At 35.6% G+C, this 22,689-nt stretch overlaps 1 protein-coding gene across 1 annotated transcript; it reads left to right on the forward strand.

The window, feature by feature from the left end:
* The first annotated feature begins 3,288 nt into the window (after positions 1–3,288).
* Positions 3,289–4,398, forward strand: LOC116166868 (serine hydrolase-like protein). Its single transcript, XM_031482050.1, has 2 exons — positions 3,289–3,442; positions 3,490–4,398. Exons 1-2 carry the CDS (start codon positions 3,394–3,396, stop codon positions 4,332–4,334), a joined length of 894 nt encoding a protein of 297 aa, XP_031337910.1. The 5' UTR covers positions 3,289–3,393; the 3' UTR covers positions 4,335–4,398.
* Positions 4,399–22,689: the final 18,291 nt, after the last annotated feature.

Raw genomic sequence — 22,689 nt, forward strand, 5'->3', positions numbered from 1 at the left:
AAAACAGGAATTTTTTTGCCCATAACTTTTGATTGAGATGTCTAATCGAAAAAGTACGAATCGTTTTGGATTCTACGCACCCAAATTAATAAGAAAAAGTTTTTTCCCGAGAAATTTTGGTGCAGTCGATTTTTGGGAAAAAAGGAAATACACTGCCTTTTTTGCCCAGAAAGAAAATTGTCTCAGATCGACCGGAAAAAAATATTTTCTTATAGAATGTGGCCTGTAGAATCCATAATTTCAAACAGTTCCAAGATCGGACTACTAGATCAAAAGTTACAGCCCTTTGAATTTTTTGTCGAAATTGGTTTTTTGCCCATAAATATACCTATTATTCAAAGTTTTCGTTGACTAATTAAAGCAAAAGCAATAAAGGGGCCTGTCAGCAGTAAGAAATAAAATACCGTTCTAATCTAATCTTTTTCGCCTGTACAATAATAAATAGATAAATAACTACCAGCATCAGCAACCTGCAACCCAATTTCTATTTCTTACCCCCCCTCCCCCTTCTAGTACGCACTGGGTGACTGTATGTGCCACGAACTTGTTTAATCCCCCCCCCCCCCCCCGAATAAATTTCTACGTACGCCACTGCCCCGCGGTGACGTTATTTTTCGTAAGTGAAAGATAATGTGAGGAACTTCCTTTTTTTAAGGGATAATCTTTTGGTGGCAATCACTTCTGGGGCGAGTTCCGTTGGACTAGCCACATTTTGTTTTTTAATTTTTCATGTTCACTTTCTTAGTTGAACTTTAGGCTGAATCACTTCCACTAGCATAAAAGAAGTGAAATGCTTTGTATTTTGTAAAAAGGAAAACTGATGAAAATTTGAAAACTTGAGAATGAATTTTAGGGAAACTTGGGAGGAATTTGATATAAACCTAAAAAAAGCTGGAACGCTGAAGAGGAACTTGTCACGTAAGGGCGAGAGGCAGTATAGGAAATTTAACAGGAGAAAAGGAAATCGTAGTAACTTAAGAACGCTTTTCCAAAGTACCTAGTTAGCCTCACCCGGATACCTTAGAGTAGACAATGCAATTTAAATTCTCATGTTGTTTCTTCACTATTTTCTACAATGTTCATAATTTCTAAAACGTATAACGCTGTCTACCTTTCTATCAAACTATGGGATATATATACCACATAGCGTGTAAAAGTGAGGTGAAAGACCTTTTTTTAAAGTTTTTATTGTCAATCACTTATAACAAGTGGCCCATACCAAAAAAATGTCGTTACATTTAAGTAATGTAGAACAAACTCTCTACATCTACATAAAAGTTTCGTTTGCCGTTTGTAACCGTTCCCGTATGGATATTTTAATTATATTTCAGCTCGGTTAGTTAATGATTGGTCCATTTCAGTTGCTCAATGGTAATTTAAAACTAAGATAGAAACCGTCAAAGTCGCTCACTTACACAGATAAATAAGTTACCTGTCGCTTGCCCCAAAAATTTCAATAAACAATGGGGCTTACTGGACTATCGAATTTGGAAGTTTAAGCCCGGGCATTTGGGTAAGCACAATAGCTAATCAGACGGGGTGCAGCAAAGCTCGTCTGGGTAGATTGTGTCTAGTGTCAAATATGCGCGCTTGCTTGGCATGAGTTTTGGGACTGGTTACGGAATTTGATGATAACCAGAATTTGAGAAATTAATTAAGAAAGAAGTTTTAATTTTGAACGTATCATGCCGGCTGGAATGTCCGAGTTCTATTTCGACATTTTTTGATAACTCTACTCGTATAACGGCAGGATACGCATGACGCAAAATATCGTTTTTTGACCGATAACCTGCACGTTAGTTTGCCGTTTCTGATATATCACAGGGCATTTTCAAAGTGTTCAATTTTGCATTTTACCGTACCGTTCAATTTCAAGGTAAATGCTTAATATTTTTCTTCCGTTAATTATAATGGGAGTTCGCTTGAATCTTATTTTCATCTCTTAACATAATCTTCGTGGTCCATTGGTTGAATAGTTAAAAAAAGGTTTATTTATTTACGTATATTATTATCGAAACGGCACTCTTTTCATTCCGTTTCTATTGAAAAAGTTGCGGTTGGTTCTAACTAAATAATTATAGCTAAATCACTTTCGACTGCATTATATTGTTACAATATATAATATATTGTAATAATAACCTGCAGATAATTAGCAACCTTTTTAATTACATATTTTTCAAGAGTTTATAATAACCAAGCGACACACAGACCACAGTTTATGCAAGGTATCTAATTACAACGTTATTCCAATAACCAAAGCGTAGAAGTAGAAGTGTCATTCTTTTCCTCTCTCTATATCGGTTTTCGATTTTTTTGTTAACGTTTGACTTGTGTAGGCTGTTTCATTTTAAGTTCTGTCGGCTTGTACCTTGGTCATAATCATGGTAAGTTATTAGCGCATTTTTGATTCTCAAAAGGAAGCTTAATGTTTCAATAACTGTCGGTTATTCGGGCCCCTTTGATAAATCGATCGAGATCTCGGCAACCGAATATCGAAGAATCGTGTTATTCCTGCATCTCTTAGTCTGAAAGCTGAAAGTCATTCCTGAAGTTGATAATTCTGGATGTTTGGTTGGAAGTATAGGGGGCGTTAATGCATCAGACTTTTTTTAACATGTTTTTTTTTATATCGCATGCTATAGTAAATACTTCTATTTCGAAAAGTTGGCAACTTCTATCGATTTAAAATGTTTTGTATTTTCGATATTTTATAATTAGTTCAATTAGGTGAAGATATGGATAAAGGGTTTACGAATTTGCCTAGTTTTGAAACCTTTTTCAATTTTTCATTTATAAATTCCAAATTATGCGTTCTTGGTGGAAAACGCCTTTACACACAATTATGAAACATGAAATTTTGTTACCAAAATACCCAAATAGAAATCAATATTTCCTATCCTGCTGCTTTCAGAGTTACTGTTGTTCCATCAAAATTAGTAGAATTAACGGTTATTGGACATTTTGACAATGTTCAAATGTGAAACTTAATTTAGCGTGACTCAATCGCAAAACCCAAACCATGAAGATTCCATCGAAAAATAATAGCTTGGTAAAAGGTAAAAAGCTAGATACGAAATAAGAAGAAAGTAGGGCGCAGAGATCAGAAAATGGCACTCTAGTAACAAACACACTGACTTTTTGAAGAAAGATGGATTTGCTATAAATAACACAAAACGTTTACCAGTAACAATAACGGTTTTATTGTTAATGACTAATTTATTTTAGTATAAACATTAATTGTCGACATTTACATAAATATCGCGCACCTTGTGAATATAAAACCATTTAATTGCCTCTTAACCTTTGACCTGTTAATCGACGAGTCAAAGTGGTTCCCCGATAACATAACGCGTTACAGTTCTATCTCAACAGTTAACCGAACAACACCTAAAAATGGAAGAAAAAGAGTTCGAAATTCCGGTGCCCTGGGGACAGATTGCAGGTTTGCCTCGACACGATCAAACGAGATTTGAGATGTTTTCATTTTAGCGAAATCGTGGGGAAACGACAAGAACCAGTTGGTCTTGATGATCCACGGGACAAGTGACAATGCTGGATCTTTTGATAGGTTAATTTCTCACTTGCCGGACACATTTTACTACATCGCGTTTGATCTTCCCGGTCACGGAAAATCAAGTCATTTTCCTAGCAACATTCCGCTCCATGAAATTAACTACATGCTCGCCGTTAACATGGTGGTCAATTACGTGAACAGGGAAAAGATCATACTGATCGGCCATAGCTGGGGAGGACAAATGGCCATGTTATATTCGCAATTTTACCCGGAGCGCGTTTTGCGACTGGTGGTAATTGAAGCAGTCTACTTTTCACCTGTGTCGGTCGACTACTTTAAACAGTGCACCACTGAGTACATCGATAGTGTCATCAAGTTACTAGAAAAATCCAAAACGAGCAAGCCTCCAGTGTATTCGTTTGAGAAAGCGAAGCATGCCATCATTAATGGGCGAATGTATGGAAAACTGAAGCCAGAAGCTGCAGAACCTTTATTGAAACGGTGCCTAAATTCTATCGGCGACAATCAGTACCAAATTACAAACGACCTGAGACTAAAAACGAAACATTGCCTGTTCGTCGATATGGATTTTTGTGTTTCAGTGATAAAAGAGCATCCTGTTACCTGTCCACTTCTAATTATCGTTGGAAAGGATTCCACGCCTCTGTTGGAATACTACAAAGAGTTTCTGAAGGAATTAAAGCATGCCAATCCTAAATGTACCACAATGGAAGTTAACGGAAATCACGACGTTCACAACAACAATCCGGAATTAGTAGGTCCGCCAATTCATAGTTTTTTAACTACTAGTAATTTGTAAAGCTAAGATTATGGAAACGCTGCTAAACTAATCAGATAACATTTATTAAAACTTCATGACATTTTTTAGTTTTATGATTGCTCTCCTATTACATGATAGGTACTTGTTTTTTTAATTCGTTTTAGGTTTTTTTTAATATTCCAAGAAATAGTGTTATACAGACTCATTTTAGTCACATCCTCCAAAGTTGGTCCGAAACCATTTTCTTAGAAACTTTCCTACACCCGTCTTCGAAATTTGCGTATAAACCAATTAGTAATCTTACAAAATCTAGGAGACTAGTAATCGTCTTCAAAAACTGTTTAAATTCGTCTCTTGCCATAGTATTGAAATCTTGAGATTTTCTTGTCACCTCGGATGCTTCTTAAAACGTTGTTACAATCTCCTCAAAATTTCCACAAAAGTTTTCCAAAACTCTTAAAGATTCTCAAGATCTTCCAGAAATCAGAATCTCCATGGTTCCTACTTACAGATACCAAGAACCGACACAAGATTATAACGATTCTGAAGATTCAAAAATTTTTAATGAAAGAAAAATCCAACAGACCAAAGGGCGGTAGTCCAAAAACGTAGGAGGGTAAAGGATGTCGGAAAGAAGTCGCTAGGGAAAAGGGAAAAGAAGAAAGAAATACCGGAAAGCGTGAATTTAGAAGGTGTGGTGGATGTTTTCAAAATTCTAAAGATTCAAAAGCTCCTAAAATAATAGCAATTTAAAAAAAGTAAAGATTTTAGAGAAAGAAAGTGCGGTTTTCCAAATGGTCAAAAGACAAAGGGAGTACGAAAGGCGCCGGTAGACAGAGGTGTGGGAGAAGGAAGAGAAAGGGAAGCGGTTCAAGAAGCAAGGAGAAAAAAGAGAAATAAAGAAAGCGTAGAAAGGAAGAAGAATTCACGAAGCAAGCAAGAGGACAAAGAAGCGAAGAAAAGAGGGGTAAAAAGAAGTAGGGATGGAAGGAAGTGAACGTAATAAGAGGAAAGATTAAAAACTATACACTGTACCCGATTATAAAGAATCCCACCAAAAACAGTAACCTCCAAAGAAGTGACGATGACGCAAAATAACTTATGGCGGGCAACGCAGACCCGAAAAGAGTAGAGTGAAAAAAAATTTCAAGAACAGTCAACAATCACTTATACTTTATACTTCAACTTGAAGGTTGAACGGTGAAAATTGATGGAGAAATGAAGGTTTAGAAGAATTCCTCAAAACTAGCATTGAGGAGAGGAAAACAAAGAAGTGTGAATAAGGACCGTAGGGTGAAAGATTAATGAGGAAGGAAACAGAAAGAAGAAGCGCGAAATGGAGCGGCCGAGGAGAACGTTGGAGTGTGTGAAGCGGGAAAAAAATAAAGAAGACATAGAATATTCATCCTTCATCAAGTACTTAAACATTTTCTTAATGGGAGAAACTTTATTTATTTTGATAGTGGCTTCTGGTTGATTCCTCATCCACTTAGAAGGGTTAAACACTATACAGATGAAATACTGATCTTTTATTTAACCTTTACATTAACTGCCAGAAGATTTAAAGGTACCTACTATGACAAACATACCCTAACTATTCACTCCAAACGTGAAGAAACAAGTACCTATAAATTGTGTACAACTCTTGTGCAGATAAAGCGCATTTTTTTTAACCAAAATAGCTCAGAGAAGGGTCTGGGGGGTACGGAATACCCCCCTCCCTCTTATAGTTCTACTGAGATTTATGGGTAAAAGGTTATCATGTCTTTCTGTGTTGGGTGGTTATGAACTCCCGTCGCTTTTAACGAAAATGGTCATCGACTTTTACGTTGCTGGGGGAGGGAGGGCATTTCATACCTCCCAAACCCCAGTGCAGCGTTCACTGTAGTGCGGAGAAAAAGATCTGATGCTTCCGCGACGGTTTGTGAAAATGTTTCGGGAATTGTGATGAACTTTTACGTTTCTGGTGGTATTGGAATACCCCCCCCCCTTGATCCCCCGGTCCTTTGAAATGGGGAGAACAGGAACTGATAATCCTTTCTCAATAACCACCATACCAGTTCTTAAGCCGCAACGTGAAGGATGGCGTTACCGGGAGGTCTGGAATACTCCCCAATGAACGAAAGTTCTACTGAGATTTATAGGGAAAAGGTTATTAAGTTCTTCGGTGGTGGGTGATTTTGAACTCCGGTCAATTTTTCGGTAATGGTCATCGACTCTTACGTTGTTGGAAGACTTGGAGGACCTTCCGGTCTCGGTGCTCCCCAGTAAACCGCAGTTCTATTGGAATTTATAGGGAAAAGTTCCAAACACCTTACAAATCTCTAGAGTTTTTTGTATAAATATTCTTAACAAGTTTTTCCGGGAAAAATGTTTCCGAAACTTTTTCAAAAAACTTCTTTGAAGCATTTGTGGAATTTCATCCAGAAACCTTTTTGGCGCCCAATAGATTAAAATCCTTTCCTCAAACTTTCTAGATACATATTTTTTGGGCACTCAGGAACCTTATCGGATGTTTCTTTCTTCTTCTTGTTAAAATGAAGGTTATCTTGACTGCGCTGTTTAATTTGAATGGAGCATTGTTCCTTAATGGGTTGCGGAAGCCTTTCAATCCGCGATGTCTGACATTATGGCCATAAAATAAATTTGTAAATGATTCGCATTTTAGCGAAATGTTTATGGAAAAAAACGCAAGTTACGCCAATGGAATTGTTCACCGCCCGTTCTTAACAATTCAAATCGCACAAGGACGACGTAAGTGATTACGCGTCATCCTTTTCAAGCTGGCGATAGTCGACGTAGAATGATCATTATTGTGTAGGCAGTTCGGAGTGCGCACGTTTATTCAGGACACTTAGCTTAGGTAAAGTTGACTTTTACTTTTTTTTGTAAATTTATCTTGAAATCAGTAGGCTTTAGGGCATTTGTTTTATACAGGGTGTATGTTTTCGAGGGATAAAACTCTTCACTACGCGATCACGTATTATTTTCTGAGTAAATAAATCTGAGTAAAATATTTAATATTTGTGGGTGGGTTAACAATTAACTAAAGGCGTTTTGTTAGGGCTAGCTTGATTTAGTTGCTATAAGTGACCCATGCAAATGCTTTCTCATGTTCATTGAGAATGTCTCTTTAGGTACGCTTATTGTAAGGGGATTTCGATAAGTAGGTAGGGTGGGACTTTTCCACAAGCGTACGTTGCATTTCTTTTAAGTTTAATATACAGGGTGTTGATATAATTTGGAGTATCTTGTATATGTCGAGTGGAACTTTTCTACTCTGTAACAGCGAAGCGCGATTTTGAATCCAATTACGATTCGGTTTTTGGTTGCTGCGGCGGATCGGAGATTTTGGTTTGTTGTATGTTTTGAGCCAAAAAAAGGTAATCTCTCTGGTGCTCCTTGGTATGCCTGCGGCTGATACAAACGAAGAAGTTTAGTGCTAATATTCTTCGCCGAAAATATGCCCGCCGCCATAAAGAACGTATTTCAGCTTCATCGTCGACGCCATAGCCTCCCATTGGTAAATGGACAATTAAATAACCCCGCGGTTTATATTGCACGCGCCAGTGACGCGTATTATTGGCCAGCTTGTGTTGCAAATTTTGTCTTTTTGCAGACATTCTACCAGAAGATATCCAGCAAAATCGAGAGAAAGCAGTATAGACTACATCCCGGCCTCCAAAACCCCTACGTGGAGTCTACCAGAAGAAGTGAGAGGGGTACATTGAATCAGATCTGCGAAGTTTGGGCAACAGACCTGTGGGAATTTGACCCGAGGCGTAAAAGTTCCATCCGCCCGAGGTCAGCCGCTACGACAATTGCAACAATTAAAAAAGGTACCATTTTTTCATTACTTGCATTTTGATTGCGAAATACGAGCGAATCAAATTAACATTAACTTCATAATAATAATGGTTTTATTTAGTTAACCCGTCAACTAAAACAAATAACAAAAAATTAAAAAATTAACTTATTTATTTATATTGTACCTCGGCTTCGCCTCGTCAAAATACCTTCAGTCTCAATGCGCGAAATTGAACTTCGCGCTCTTGTTGTTGTGTCCGGGCGACAATTTTGAGATCTTAACTTCTAACGGCAAATGTTGAGACATTTTGGTGACAAGTGTTTTTAGGGTAGTTGGACCTTGCTGAGTCCGATTTTTCCTGTCACAACCTCGAAATCCGTCTGCTAAAGCCCCAAATCAAGATGGCGCCCAAAATGACAACTAAAACACACTATAAGATCCTTTTCTTGTTGTAAACAAAAATATTATTACGATTTTTATTTAGTACACACTGTTTACTTTTTAATATTATTACTTTACTTTACTATTATCACTATTTATTACTATTTTATCAAAAAATGTGCAGCCAAAAAATCAAGATGGCGATCAAAATGGCGTTAACTAATTTTTTTAATTGCGAAGAAAAAAATTACATTTCTTTATATGGGGGTGGTACAAATTGGTTAAAATGAGTTTGTCTATCGACCATTGTTAATAATTATAATTTTCGAAAAAAATAAGTCAAAATGGTTCTCAAGATGCCGGTATTTTTATGACTTGATATTTTAATAGCAAATTATCGAAATTTATTTGAGTGCAGAGAAGTATTACTAATTTAATTTTACAAATAGAACGCCAAATATTGTTTACACAGCGTTTAAAACACGCGCGTAATTACCTAAGGACCTTCTCTAGCACGGGCACAACAGCTTCCTAGCTCAACTCTTCACCGTTTAACGCCTTCGCACGTATTTTGACTCTTGTTTGTGATACTAATACTAATTATTAACAATTCCTATATTGTCTAAAGTCTAAACACAAAGCTCCTAATCCAATCGAAACGAAAGAATAAGATCGAAATTTTACAACTTCACCTTAGGTAGAGGGTACGGATATAGAAAGATTGTTAAAAAAGTTATTTGACAGTTTTACATCCTTTATGCCTAATGTAGATTTGCAAAATTTTAACGAAATCATAGTAAACCGTTTTTGAGAAAAAATTTTGTTTATTTTTTTTTTTTCTCAGTTTTTTTATAATAAAAACCTGCACAAGTTTTGTAGGTTATACAGAGAAAAATAAGGTTCTTTAAAATACTTTAATAAAAATTTTAGGTTGTTATTTGAAAAAAAAAGTTCGACGCTCCAAAATTTTTTTCAAAAATCCGGCACGTTATTTTTCTTTCCGTTTCCATATCCAAAATTTGAAACAAAATCCGTCGAGCCCGTTATCTCACGCACGTACATACAGGTTTCGAAATAGTTATTTGTACAAACTAGAGAAGAAAGTGGAGTTTTTCAACTCGAGTTCAAAGAGAGTTGAAAATCAATTTTCTTCTCAAGTTTTACATATAATTTTTTCTGAAACTGCAATCAAAATTTGAAAAAATTATCGTATAATCGCAATAATAAAGTTTGACACATAGCAATCGAGATACGGGTATGTTTCAATTTTAAATGTCATTATTAAGATTAACGCAGCAATTGTTTTTTACTTTCCTCACTAGAGAAGAAAATTACATTTTTCTTCACCCTGTTTTTCTTTTTAAAGTTGCTTAAGATGATCTAAAACGTCGATAGTTGAAATTTTTATGTCCAAACAAATGGTAATCACAATAACCACTAGCTCATGCTACGCCCATTTTGTGCGCTTCGAAAAAATGTCCAGTTTGCAATTAATTGATTGGAATACTATTTTAAGTGCAACTGAAAGGCGAAAAAATCTATTCCGGAACGAAAACGCTCACGTCATTCAAAGAGTAGGTACCTATCAGTTTTGATGTTTGAAAAATAGTCGTCGGTATATCACCGGTCGTGCTATAAAAATTATTAAATTATATCAGCAAAATTAAAATCAATCGTCTTGATTTTTTGCACATTTCTAATTTTTTTAAATTTTGTTTTGTTTTCGATTTATTTGTTTATGCAGAATTTGTATACGGTAATTAATAATATGATCAATAAATAAAAATAAATAAACGAATTTAAACGAATAATAATTATTTTAATTCTATATGGCATACAAAGAGTCAAACTAAACGCGATACTGTCCCCGCCATCTTGTCCGCCATTTTTGAAAGAGTGAATAAAGTTATTGTATTTCTTTTTCACCTAAGCAGGCACTTTTCAAGAAAATTATAATTCTTTTGCTCACTTAAAGTGAACTAAAATCAAGACTACTACAAAACTCGATATTTGGAGTGCCATTTCATCTTCATTTCTGTTGGCTTCAAAATTTTTCATAAAATAGTAATAAGTGGAAAAAACGTATGTGTTACATAAAAATCATGACGACATTTTTGTTAAAAATATTAAAGTGAGTTTTAGTCGCCATTTTGACCGCCATCTTGATTTGAGGCCTTGCCAGCCGGAATTCGAAGTGGTGACAGGCAAAATCGGATTTATAAGTGTCCAATTACCCTAAAAACACATTAAAATTCTTTGTCTCACGATTTGCCATTAGACACCTTACAATACGCTTTACTGAATTTCTCGCCCGGAGTAACGTATTATTGGTCAACTTGCGTTGTTTTTACGGAACAGCAAAATTTGTCTTTTTGCAGACATTCTACCGAGAAGATATCCAGAAAAATGAGAGAAAGCAGCATAAACATCCCGGCCTCCAAAACCCCTACGCGGAGTCTACCAGAAGAAGTGAGAGGGGTGCATTGAATCAGATCTGCGAAGTTTGGGTGCCAATGCAACAGACCTGTGGGAATTAGACCCAAGGCGTAAAAAGCTCCATCCGCCAGAGGTCAGCGGCTGCGACAATTGCAACAATTAAAAAGGTACAGTTTTTTCATTACTTGCGTTTTGATTGCGAAATTCGAGCGAACCAAATTAACATTAAATTATTTATTTATATAGCATCTCGGCTTCGCCTCGTCAAATACCTTCAGTCTCAATGCGCGAAATTGAACGTATATAAATAACGATTTTCGAGTTTATTTAAAAAAGTCAACATTTGTTTCAAGAAGGGAAGTTCAACCTCCTTTCATTGCAAACGCTTATTGCAACCTCACATGCTTTTCTGCTCCCACACCCACAGGGAGAGAAAGGTTCTAGAAGGTGCATACTTTGATCTATAAAAGTATCGAAGATCTGGAGATCACGTGAAATATTCTGTAATGCACTTCCCAAATCATTCAAGTTTGCAACCCTTTCCAGGCTAGGAGGACGATTTAGAAAAATATAAAATTATCGATACTACATTGCAATATATTTAAAATAAGTGCCACTTTCTACTTTAAATATGTATTTGAAATAGATTTATTCCGTTGGTCTATAGGGCTTATGGTACTCAAATAAGAATTGCGGTATAAATCTTAAATAAAGAGAGCAATATAAAATAGTTTTGTCATGCTTTTAGCGATTCCATATTTATCCGGCAAGTGTTATAATTGCGTTATTTCAGAAGCAGACACAACAGTACCTTTATGCAATTATAGGAACACTCAAGTGCAAAGTATATAATGGATATCGCGTCTGCAACAATATAATGTGGAAGGTTTCTTAATATCATCAGGAGCTTCTTTCTACTCCGGTGCGGTCTCCGGCGATCGATAAAACTGCGATCTTAACTTTTCCTCATTATATTAACGAAATATTATTCTCCGGATTTTTCGAAATCGACTAATTTCGACGTATAGCGAGATTGAAGCAAAATAAAGAACACAAATATTGTAACGTAATAGAAAAATGTGGTAGCCAATTTTCAAATTCAATTTACGTGGAACAAAGGTTTTCTTTTAGTCATTTTTGTTTTCATTTTACTTCCGGAACCATAAGATTCTGCAACTCTGTTTCGAGAGCTTCTAAATAAATTAAACAGCTCCCCAGCGTTAGCGTCGCCCGTTGTTAACGCATCGCCGATTACGAAGTGTTGGAGTTTTCTCATTAATTAAACAAAACATAATTCGGATGCACCGCATGATCGCCCACCGTAAAATAAAATTTTTAAAGCGTAAAGGATTAACGAGATTCCTTAATCAACGTATAGTGGCGGTACCTATACCTAATAATTGTAACCATTTCCACGTCTGTTCAAGGGAAAGTGCGCCATAAATATTTTACTCAATTTTTCATCATTTCTTTTTGGTCTTTTTTGTGTGGTGTCCCAACTGGCGTGAGCTGAATATCAAGCAATCGAAATAGGACACATGTGTATGGATGTGTTCCTGCATTTTCAGTTTCAAAAGGAATGTTTCTGCTTTCATATACGCCTCGTAGTGTATTCACAAGGGAGAAATTTTCTTTGCATGTTAGTCGAAACCACCATATAGGAGAGGCTGTCAATGTTTTACATCCTAATGCCGTTTGTCTATCGCATTAAGATGATTCATCCGTATACAATATTTTGTTCTGCCCTAATCTCGAGAGACCCAAACGCATTTAAATCCTTCAGAAAAGCTTCTCATAGCAACGCGACCACCCTAGAAAAATCCCTTTGCTTCGATTTGGGACATTTAACCTCCGCCTCGAGCGTTGTTGCAAACGTAATATTTTCCTTTATGTAAATCAGCAACCAATCGAGGCTACGCGAAACCCTTCCCAGTTTTCCATGTAAGGGTTTCCCCAGTTAAAATCGCGACAGCGCATAGCCCTTTACGCGCCGCTTTAAATTTCTCAACCAATCACGCTGTACTTTACGGGGTCCCTATTTAAAATTGTAAAATGAATATACACATCTTATATTGATCCGTACAAAATGGTGGAGATTTTACTGCGATAAATTGCGAAAAGACAAATTTAAAGGTCGTCTAACATCATTATAGGTGAAGGAGGTCAAAGTTGGAACCAATTACATCCCATTGTTGCCAACGGCAGGTCCGCTTTCTTACTTCAAATGTCCCTGCACTTTTCCTGAGAGATTTCAATTTTCAGATATAAAACTCGTACAATTTAACTTCGAAATCGCTGACAATCTTAATGCCCGTACTTTATTTACGAAAAAAAGAAAGACCGTAGAAAATGTTAAGGAATATGCCCGAAAAAAAGTTGCGTTTGGGATGCGCATTAAATGATGATTTATAAGTCTTGCTGTCATCTCCTGACTGATACACTATGCTAAAAGATCTTACAAGTAAGGATTTCTGAATAAAAACCGCATTTTTCATCATTAATCATTTAATAAACCAGTCAAGAAGTGTCTAAATCGAATAAAAAAATATCTAACCGATTTCCCCCTTGCGCCGCGGGGTAAAAAATTGATCGTTCATGCATAAAAGACTACAAGGGATACGAAAACATCATTAATACTACTCATAGAAAATTATTTGCATGTCAGATTGAAGGGGATGCAATGCATACAAGTGAAAGTTGTCACGCACATAGTTTGATTGGACTGCTGTCTGATCGATATTGAGAGATTCACCCCCGTCTGGACCACCGGCTACTATTCTTTCTGCATAAGTCGACGGATACTCTTGCGAAAATGCTTCTTCCACGCGATTAACATTTCGCCGGAAATTTTACCAAGTATAATTCAAACGAGAAAGTACACGTTATTAACTTATTACCGATACAATTCTTAATACTGTTTTCTATTAATTTAGATTGCAAAGCTTCTTTATAAAATCTATCTGTCTGTCTACCCCTAGCACTCCATTCTTGAGTTATTTTTTATGACTCAATGTAATTAGATGAAAAGTTACCATGGGTATATTCCCTATGTTTGAGCAGATGCCTTGTGAAAGAGAGGGTAGTTCACAAGTCAGGACCGTAGTTCTAATAAGACCAATTTTACAAGCTTAGCATCAGTTTTGTATATTTGCACCTTTAACACACACAAAATGTTATTGGAAAATTTAATTACTCAAAAAACAAAATAATTAATTCACCAAGATTCCAGCAACTTGTATCAATAGCACTGAACTTGTTTTGTTACCCTTAAATTGCTCTTAGTATCATTACAGATTACCCTACACTAAGGGTAATCTGTGATGATACTAAGAGCAATTTAAAAGGTATAGAGTAATCTTTGGTATCATGAATATTCATAGCGACCATGCCAAGGGGTGCCGTTGCACTCTCTGAGAATTCAAAAGATGACTATCGGATTCTAAAAAATGGAACAAATATGAAACTAAAGAATAAGTAAATGAAAGGTTTTGAAGAATCCGCCGAAGAATCTGAAGAAACTGAATGATTTTAAAAATCATAACAACCTAAAGAATCCAAAGCACTCTTATAGCATCCAGAGAGCGAAAAAAAATTTAAGAATCAGTCGGATTGAGGAATCCGAAGACTGAAGAATTTAAATAACAAATGATCCAAAAAATTTGGTATACGAAGAATTTGAAGAAACTAAAAAATCCGTAAAATTTGAGGGATGCGGGGATGAAGAATCTCAAACGTTCGAAGTGTGGCAATGCGAAAAATGGAAAGGTAGGAATCCTTATTTATGCACCAATTTTTTGGGAAAAAGACCAAACTCGATTACCAACAAATGACACATCATATGTATTTTGGGTTGGTTGGTTTGGTTTATACTCAAAGGTTGTTAAAATTGTTATTTATGCATCACTTTTCTTGGGAAACTCGATTGCTCAATTCCCAAGTGGTCCGTGTATATTTTCGGTGACAACAAATAGTTAATTTAGTTGAATAGTCCACCATGGGGTTAGTTTTGACACTATGACCCAAAAACCTAAAAAATCAAATTTTTTTTACGTATTTCCAGTATTTGTCGATGGCGCGAAAGAAAAGCACCTAAAATTTTAGGTAGGCTTTGGAAAATTAAACAAATGAAACACGATGCATTATAAAATAATATTCTGCTGTGTTTACATTCAGAAAGTGCAGTTTTTTGAATTTGTAATCTTTTCTAAAATGCCGATTTCTAACCAAGAAGCATTTAATATGCTGGCGATATATTTTGAGTATTTTCAAAATGCGACCATCGCTGCCCACATCTTCTATTTGCGTTATCCGAATCGACCACAAACCATCGCCGCCAGCATATTAAATGCTTCTTGGTTAGAAATCGGCATTTTAGAAAAGATTACAAATTCAAAAAACTGCACTTTCTGAATGTAAACACAGCAGAATAATTTACAAATTACGGCTGTTATTATTTTATAATGCATCGTGTTTCATTTGTTTAATTTTCCAAGGCCTACCTAAAAGTGTAGGGTCCTTTTCCAAACAATCTTTCGCGCCATCGACAAATACCGGAAATACGTCAAATAAGATACAATTTAAGCATTTTTATTAATTAATTAATTAATCTCATTTTCGCAATATTTGAGGTTAGGGGCGAGATTTTGAAAAACGGTTTTCACTTTGATTTTTTTTAGGGTTTTGGATCATAGTGTCAAAACTAGCCTCCTGGCGGAGAAGGATTCAACTAAATTAACTATATTTAATTCTCATTGCCCAAGGAGCGCTCATTTCAACCATACCAAATTTGTTAAAATCGGTCAAACGGTTAAGAAGTTAAAGCAGGTTATTGCAAAAACAATTGAACGCCCTACGCCATCTTTGTTTTTGAAATAAATGAGTTTTTCTTTTTACGAAACTGATAGATATCCTGATTCTCCTTAAAAATGTGAAAAAAGAATGTTTAGTTTATTATGCGAAATTTAAAAAAATGCAATTTTAAAATTTAAGATGGCAGTTACGCCCTCTGGTGGTCATTTTTAGAACATGAAAATATTTTCCAGCGAATCTTCATGGCCGATTTACCCGATAATTTTTTTACCCCTAAGTCAAACGACGAACGGTTCCCGAGATATGGCCGAGGAACAGTCTTATTGGGTCACCCGGTACAATGTCAGTTTAAACTTCAGTTTATAGTTAAATTGTGCGTTAAAGAATTTGATTGGCTCATGTTTCACAAGTTGACTAATCAAAAGTTTAAACTGACATTGTACCCTTAATAAATAAAAATAACAAGCACATTTTCGAAATTTCAGCATGCTAGACGGAATTGTACACGGTTTGGGCGCTTCCCTACTCTTCCCACGTTTCTTCTTATTGAATAACCTAAAAACTACGGAGCTTAAGCACGAGACACTCCTTATAAAGATTGAAGACTATCGAATAGCGAATAATAGTATTTCCATTTGAAAATAAAATAGTTATGGCACTTTGCAGTTTGGAAATTTCACCATTTTTCTTGTGAACACCCGGTATCACTAAATCCAACTTTCTCATTACCTTTACTCGAATTAACATAATTGATCAACAAACATTCAAAAATAATTTCTGTAGTTGTGTAAACATCTATAGTAGATTTTTTTAGTATTTCTTCCCAGGTATGAACTAGGAAAGACCGACGCACTGTTGTCTGTTAAGTATATTGGCACAGATGCTCCCTATTGCGAGTAAATGGATGGCTTTATCTAATGAATATAATTATATGTACTAATGTAAGGGTAGAGAAAGTGAGACAAATCATTGTGCATTCCAATAACATCTGTCATTTTTTTTAAAATGGGACGTGGAGCACAATATAAAATGAACTTCGGGACAGAATACAATATTCCGTGGAAACGACCGACTGGAGAACCTAAGCGTGCTATTTTCGACGTCTAAATTAAATACCTACAGAATTTTCGGAAGTTTTTCAATGATTTCTATTTTCTCTTCTATAAAATCTTGTTTTGTATTATACACGACGATCTCTGTGTCGTCTTATACAATAAATAACTATCATTGGCATTAACGTCAATAATATTTCGAGTGCAGAAAAGCCTTTTTGGCATCCTAACGCTATAATCTTCAAAACTATTCATTTGCACTAGCCCCATACTTAGTTGTGTAACTGGGAACCCCCAGAACCACGACCTTTACCACTGTGTAACGATGTTTCTCCTCCTAAAGTGGGATTAGAGGGGAAACATTTTGCTGTGGTCAGCCATCCAAAACGCCACTACCGATACATAAGCAACGTTAATGAGATTAATAATTTTTTTGTGTCAACAGTCCAACAGCTGTAAAAAATCCAACTTAGTATTACTATTCCACGATTCATAGTAGCGTAATGAGCAAGTTATCATTTAATATGGTAACGGAGTTATGATCAAGCTTTGTATTCCAACTATTTATTATACCTGTTATTACTCATCTCATTAACTATTGTATAGAACACTCTGTATATCCGGATGCATGGAAAACCACTATATCGTTCATCCTTTGCCCAAAACATCTGACCCGCAACAATACTCTGACCTGCATCCTATTTCCATCATATCTATCGTGTCAAAAGTCTTTGAAAAGGTCTTAAACGTGCAGCTGAAACATCACGTAGAACAATTTGGTATTCTTCCCGAAAGGAAATCTATTATAATCTGCGCTATTATCTGTAACTAATGACATTTTGACCGTACGATAATAGAAAGATTACTATATTGATTTTGCTAGATTTTTCGAAGGCCATTGACACGATCGACCATTATTTTTTATTGTCAATATTGCAGGATTGGAAATAGGAGCTGTGAAATTATTATGCCATTACTTAAAAAACCGCAGCCAGTATACTTCGTATAATAATTCTGTTTCTTCTAGTCTCGAAACCAGTTGCGGGGTGCCGCAAGGGTCAGTGTTAAGCCCTCTTTTGTTTTCTATATACTCTTCATATTTAATTAACAAACTTAAATACTGCGATTGCCACTCTACGCGGACGACACGCAGATATATACTACTCGTTTAAAAGTCACAATGCCCTTTGGAACTAAATTTTGTAAATTTTGCCGCCGAATATTCCCCCTTCGTAAATCCAAACAAATCAAAAATGCTATTTGGCAGTTCAACAAATTAAAAACAGCCAATGATATATACTCTATTTTGAAATTAAAATTGGTGACACAAAGTTAGAACTATAGTAAATTAAGCTAGGAATTAATTATGGATTCAAGTTTTAGATTTGAGTGTCACTTTAAAAACTGCATTCAAAAGGCCTTTTTAAATTTACGGTACATCTATACCATTAAGAAATTATTATTTTATGCAAATCTTTTGGGTTGTCCCACTTTTCTTTTTGCAGCAGCGTGTATGGTCCTTGTCTCACTAGTGAAACTGCTCGCAAAGTTCAAGTGGTTCAAAATTCATGTGTAGGTACGTCTCATTTATGGCATTAGAAAATACCAGCATATTTCCCATAAATTGATGTTAATTCCGTAGCTTAACATGGAAAAATTGCGAATTCTTCATTCTTTATTTGTTTAAAAAAATGTTGAATATCTTTATAATAAAATTACGTTCAAAACGGATGTTCATAATATCAATATTCGACGAAATAGTATATTAAGTATGGAGTACGTTCGACGTGCTTATAACATTTTCTGCGCGATCGAAATTAAAATTATGCAACCAATATAACTATGCACTAAGAAATTAACGAGCAGAATAAATCGAAATGATCGAAGTGGTATGGTGTACATCACTAGGCAACCAGTTTAAATGTCAAAATTGAAATTAATAATTTCATAAAAATGTGCATGTGTCTGATGTAGTTTACTAGCTTTGCACTTCCTTTATGACTTTATGAGCGTCTTGCTATAGGAAAAACAGCACAAATTGTACGTTTAATTTACCTAACAATAATTAAAGATTAAATGTAATGTAAGACTGTTGATTTTTAAAAAGGCGTCGGTAAGTATTTTTGCTGTTCTGTTTTTAGATCGGTAAGTAATTTTGGCGTCGTCGTAATCATAGTAACTGGTAAATTCTACGTACTGTCATGGAAACACCCATGGTAAATAGTCAGAAATGACCGATCGCGCAAAAAGATCTCTTAAGTATTCCAAACCTATACACTTAATATTTTGAAAAAGTTCCTTTTATTGTAACAGAGCTTAATACCTTTCCATTGTATATGAAAAACCTTCCCCCACTTAAGTTTAAATTAAAAGTTAAAAATTCACTTCTTATCGGGTCTAGATAGCGTTGATATAGTTTGAGTTTAACTAGATTTTTATTACACTCATCCTCCCTCCTTATTCCATTAATCCTTTCCCTATGTATCCATTGTTGCTCCAGTCTTGCTCATTGAAACTCCATTAGTACACGAGTCTATATTATTTGTGAATTACGTATGGAAGAGCACAGCGAAGCAAGTAAGTGCTCCCTGTGAACTGCACCCTTAGCATGTGCATTTGGTATTCAATTATAATGTTTCGTTTCTTTGTTTTTTGTACGGTAGTTATTTTATGTTCATGCTAATATAAAGACATTATTATTATTATCTCTATACAATTCAGAATATAAATCAAAATTTAGAGCTACCGTTACATAAATCCGGAAATTCTTGGAAAAATTCTCAAGTTTACTTATTTTCATAAATTTTTGTGGAAATACGAACGCGAAATAGTACCCTGCAGTTGGTCACTAATGAGATCACCTAACTAACGGATGACAAGTGTTGACTACTTCCAGGTTCTAAAAACTTTGATAGCAAATTGACTAAAGTGGTAGCTAGGTAGATGTTTGATTATTATCGATGCGAATTACGTCGCATACGAATGGTAGGGCACAAAAATCTAGTTACGTAGAATTTTCAGTAAAAAAGCATTCAGGATTAAAAAAGAAAGTATATTCTGTACAGGATTGGTCCGGCGTAATAATACAATTTAATCAGGACAGGTCAAGCAGAGGATAATAACAATGGAGATGGTGCAGCTTGAGACAATAGAGGCACGGGCCAGTGGACTTAGAATCAGAGCTTGTAATGAAATACCCAACATTCTTTTCGTGTCCTAACATCGTACAGCGAACAAAACTACCTTTTTATTCGTTATCGGTTTTATACTATCGTTTCAGAAAAGCTAAACCTCATTATTACTTTTTCCTTTATAAAAACAAAATCGATTCCATAATCAAATTGGCGAACCGCGTTTATTTTGCTAAATTGGCGAGGAACGCAATGTGGGGCTCGCTCAAGTTTAAAGCAATTCTTAAATAAACTCGATTTTATGAGTGGACCTCAACGTTAGGGGTCGATCTAAATCCCTCGTCAAATCTTTTATAAACCGCGAACAATTTTTTTGACATTGTTGCGAGGGAGAACTGCTCAATCCCCTAAATCTAAAATTTCGCATGGGGTCTAAGTATGAATTTTGATTAGTCAACTCGCGTAAGGAATTTTACGACGGAAGGGTTGTAAAGGGGCAATCCATCAAGTATTATAGGAGAGGTGACACAGCAAGTGTCACTATACCCATCGCGGAAAGCTTACGGGGTAAAATTTTTTAAAAGTTAATAGATTAAAAGACGCATTTGCTCATAAACGATTTGGGGGAATAAAAAAGAAAAACAAAAATGCTTCATTTTTATACAACGCATGCCCATTCGCGATTCATCCTAATCCCCCGTCGAGCTGAGATAATGCCTGCCATTTTTCCGGACACCACGCGCATTATTTTAAAAACTTTTTATATCCCAGCGACACTCTGAATGCAGGAAAACTTGGGGTGCCATCAATAATACAATAATCCTCGGTTTTATACGTCTTTCTCATGTATGCAAGGAAATCGCATTTCCAAATTTCAGATAAATTGTCTCTCCAGAACGCTTATCTCCAATCATTCGCTTCAGATATGGCAAAATTAAATTAAAGGGTTTGCATTTCAATCTTGTTTATAAAATGAAGCAATTTTTCACCGGATAAGCATCAGATGTTGCTCCTAGGACAAAAATTTAAAGCTGCACTTAAATAATGTTTTCATTAAATTTGGTTGCTTGCAATAATCTCCTTTCTCTATATTGCTACCATTCTGGAAAATTGAAATATAATTCCACATTATCTGCGAGTGGTGGTAAGAGATAAAAAAATAATAAAAATAAAACACGAGATGGACCTTACTGGCCATTAGTGCATGTGTGATAGAAGCTGCGGAACGCGCGTATGCAGTCATATAACAAGTAAGGGTGGCGTCCTCTAAAGCACAGATTACACTTTCACATCGCTATCTTTTCGCTTAAAAAATATACGGCTGACTTTACGACTATGATTAAACCTTTATCATTCAGTTGTTCGCATCATATTTATGAGAGCCTCATCAGCTTAAGTGAGGTGAAATTTTAATGCATGCAGCTGCCAAACAAATTGCAGATTTTTCTCCTGATTTGTGATACTACAACTATGTCTCTGAGGTAAACGGAAAGGGTGCGTTAATTTTTATCAACTTTCTTGTAATTTATGGTGATTTCATTAAAGCCATAACAGTTCTCCACAGCGCAAAATATTCATATGACAGTTAGTAGATTGCTTGTGTATAAAGTAATAATTTGCAAACTGTTTTTTTTAAATTCATTGTCAGTGGATTACCACAATATGTTTTGGAAACTTACACCACAGGCAATTTCCTAACGAAAATGTTAATCACATCTGTTTTATGATCGTCAAAATTTTACTTAAAAAACTGCGCCATTTTGTGTAGATTGACTTAGAAAAACATTCAGTAGGTAATTATGTGCAATATATTTATTTAATGGATGTAAATTCTTTTCAACTAATTTACATCGAAATTCCATTTTTTTTTGTTCAGTATGATTGTGCATGTAAAATGGGTCCGAATTTGTTAATTTAAAATACGACCTTTTAATTATTGATTTCTTATAATTGTTATAAAAAAATTAGAATCAGATAAGAGAAAAACGTAGGTGGGTTCAGTTAGCACCCCTAAATCGGCACCCCAATTTGTTACATAGCCAAAATAATGTGCGCCGAAATTATGTGTGCTTACTTCCTGTACGAGAAAATCAAAATTTTCCGTTTGACACCATCATTCTAATATCCACATGACATAATGTCATAGTTTTGTGCCAATTTGTGCCCCAATACTCAGGTTCTGTGCGCCTTTCCTTTCGGAGTAATTCAAAATTTCTAAAGGGGTGCCAAGTTAACGTAGCACTTACAATCAGGTCAACTTGAAACCTATGTCATAATTTTGTGCCGATTTGTGTGCAAGTTTCTATCGAAACGACACTAATTTCATAGTCTTGTACTTGCTTTGTTCTGATAGGTGCCCCGGTACTATGGTTTTGACCGCCTTTGTTTTGAAGCAATTAAAATTGGTTTAGGTGGTTACAACTTTACGCAACACTCCTTATTCTCGGTGTAATTGTTTTGTGGAGACTTGTGCCCCTATCCTCAGGTATTGTGCGCCTAAAAAAATTTCTTTTGTTTGATTGGTGACGTTAGGGATTTCGTTGTTTGGGTAATTTCAATTTTGAATGTGGTGTTTCGTCGGCTGCAGCGATGCAGACTGTACTGGTACCGCTAGATGTACAGCAACACCTAACAGTTTTAATTGATAGCTTACATAATTATTATTATTATTATGGCCACTGGTTCACTGGTTGCTCTGTTGTTATATTTTTTACATACAGTTTGTATCAAATTTCGTGTTAAGTACAGAGATATCGCTTATTAGCATATATAGAGAA

The sequence above is a fragment of the Photinus pyralis genome, unplaced genomic scaffold (genome assembly GCF_008802855.1).
Source record: "Photinus pyralis isolate 1611_PpyrPB1 unplaced genomic scaffold, Ppyr1.3 Ppyr1.4_LG3b, whole genome shotgun sequence".
NCBI classification, from domain to species: Eukaryota; Metazoa; Arthropoda; class Insecta; order Coleoptera; family Lampyridae; genus Photinus; species Photinus pyralis.

Excerpts from the sequence above, each read along its gene's own strand:
- LOC116166868 (XM_031482050.1), top strand. The coding sequence starts at position 3,394 with ATGGAAGAAAAAGAGTTCGAAATTCCGGTGCCCTGGGGACAGATTGCA. Across the intron at positions 3,443-3,489 it reads GCCCTGGGGACAGATTGCAG|CGAAATCGTGGGGAAACGAC; the intron begins GTTTGCCTCGAC and ends TTTTCATTTTAG.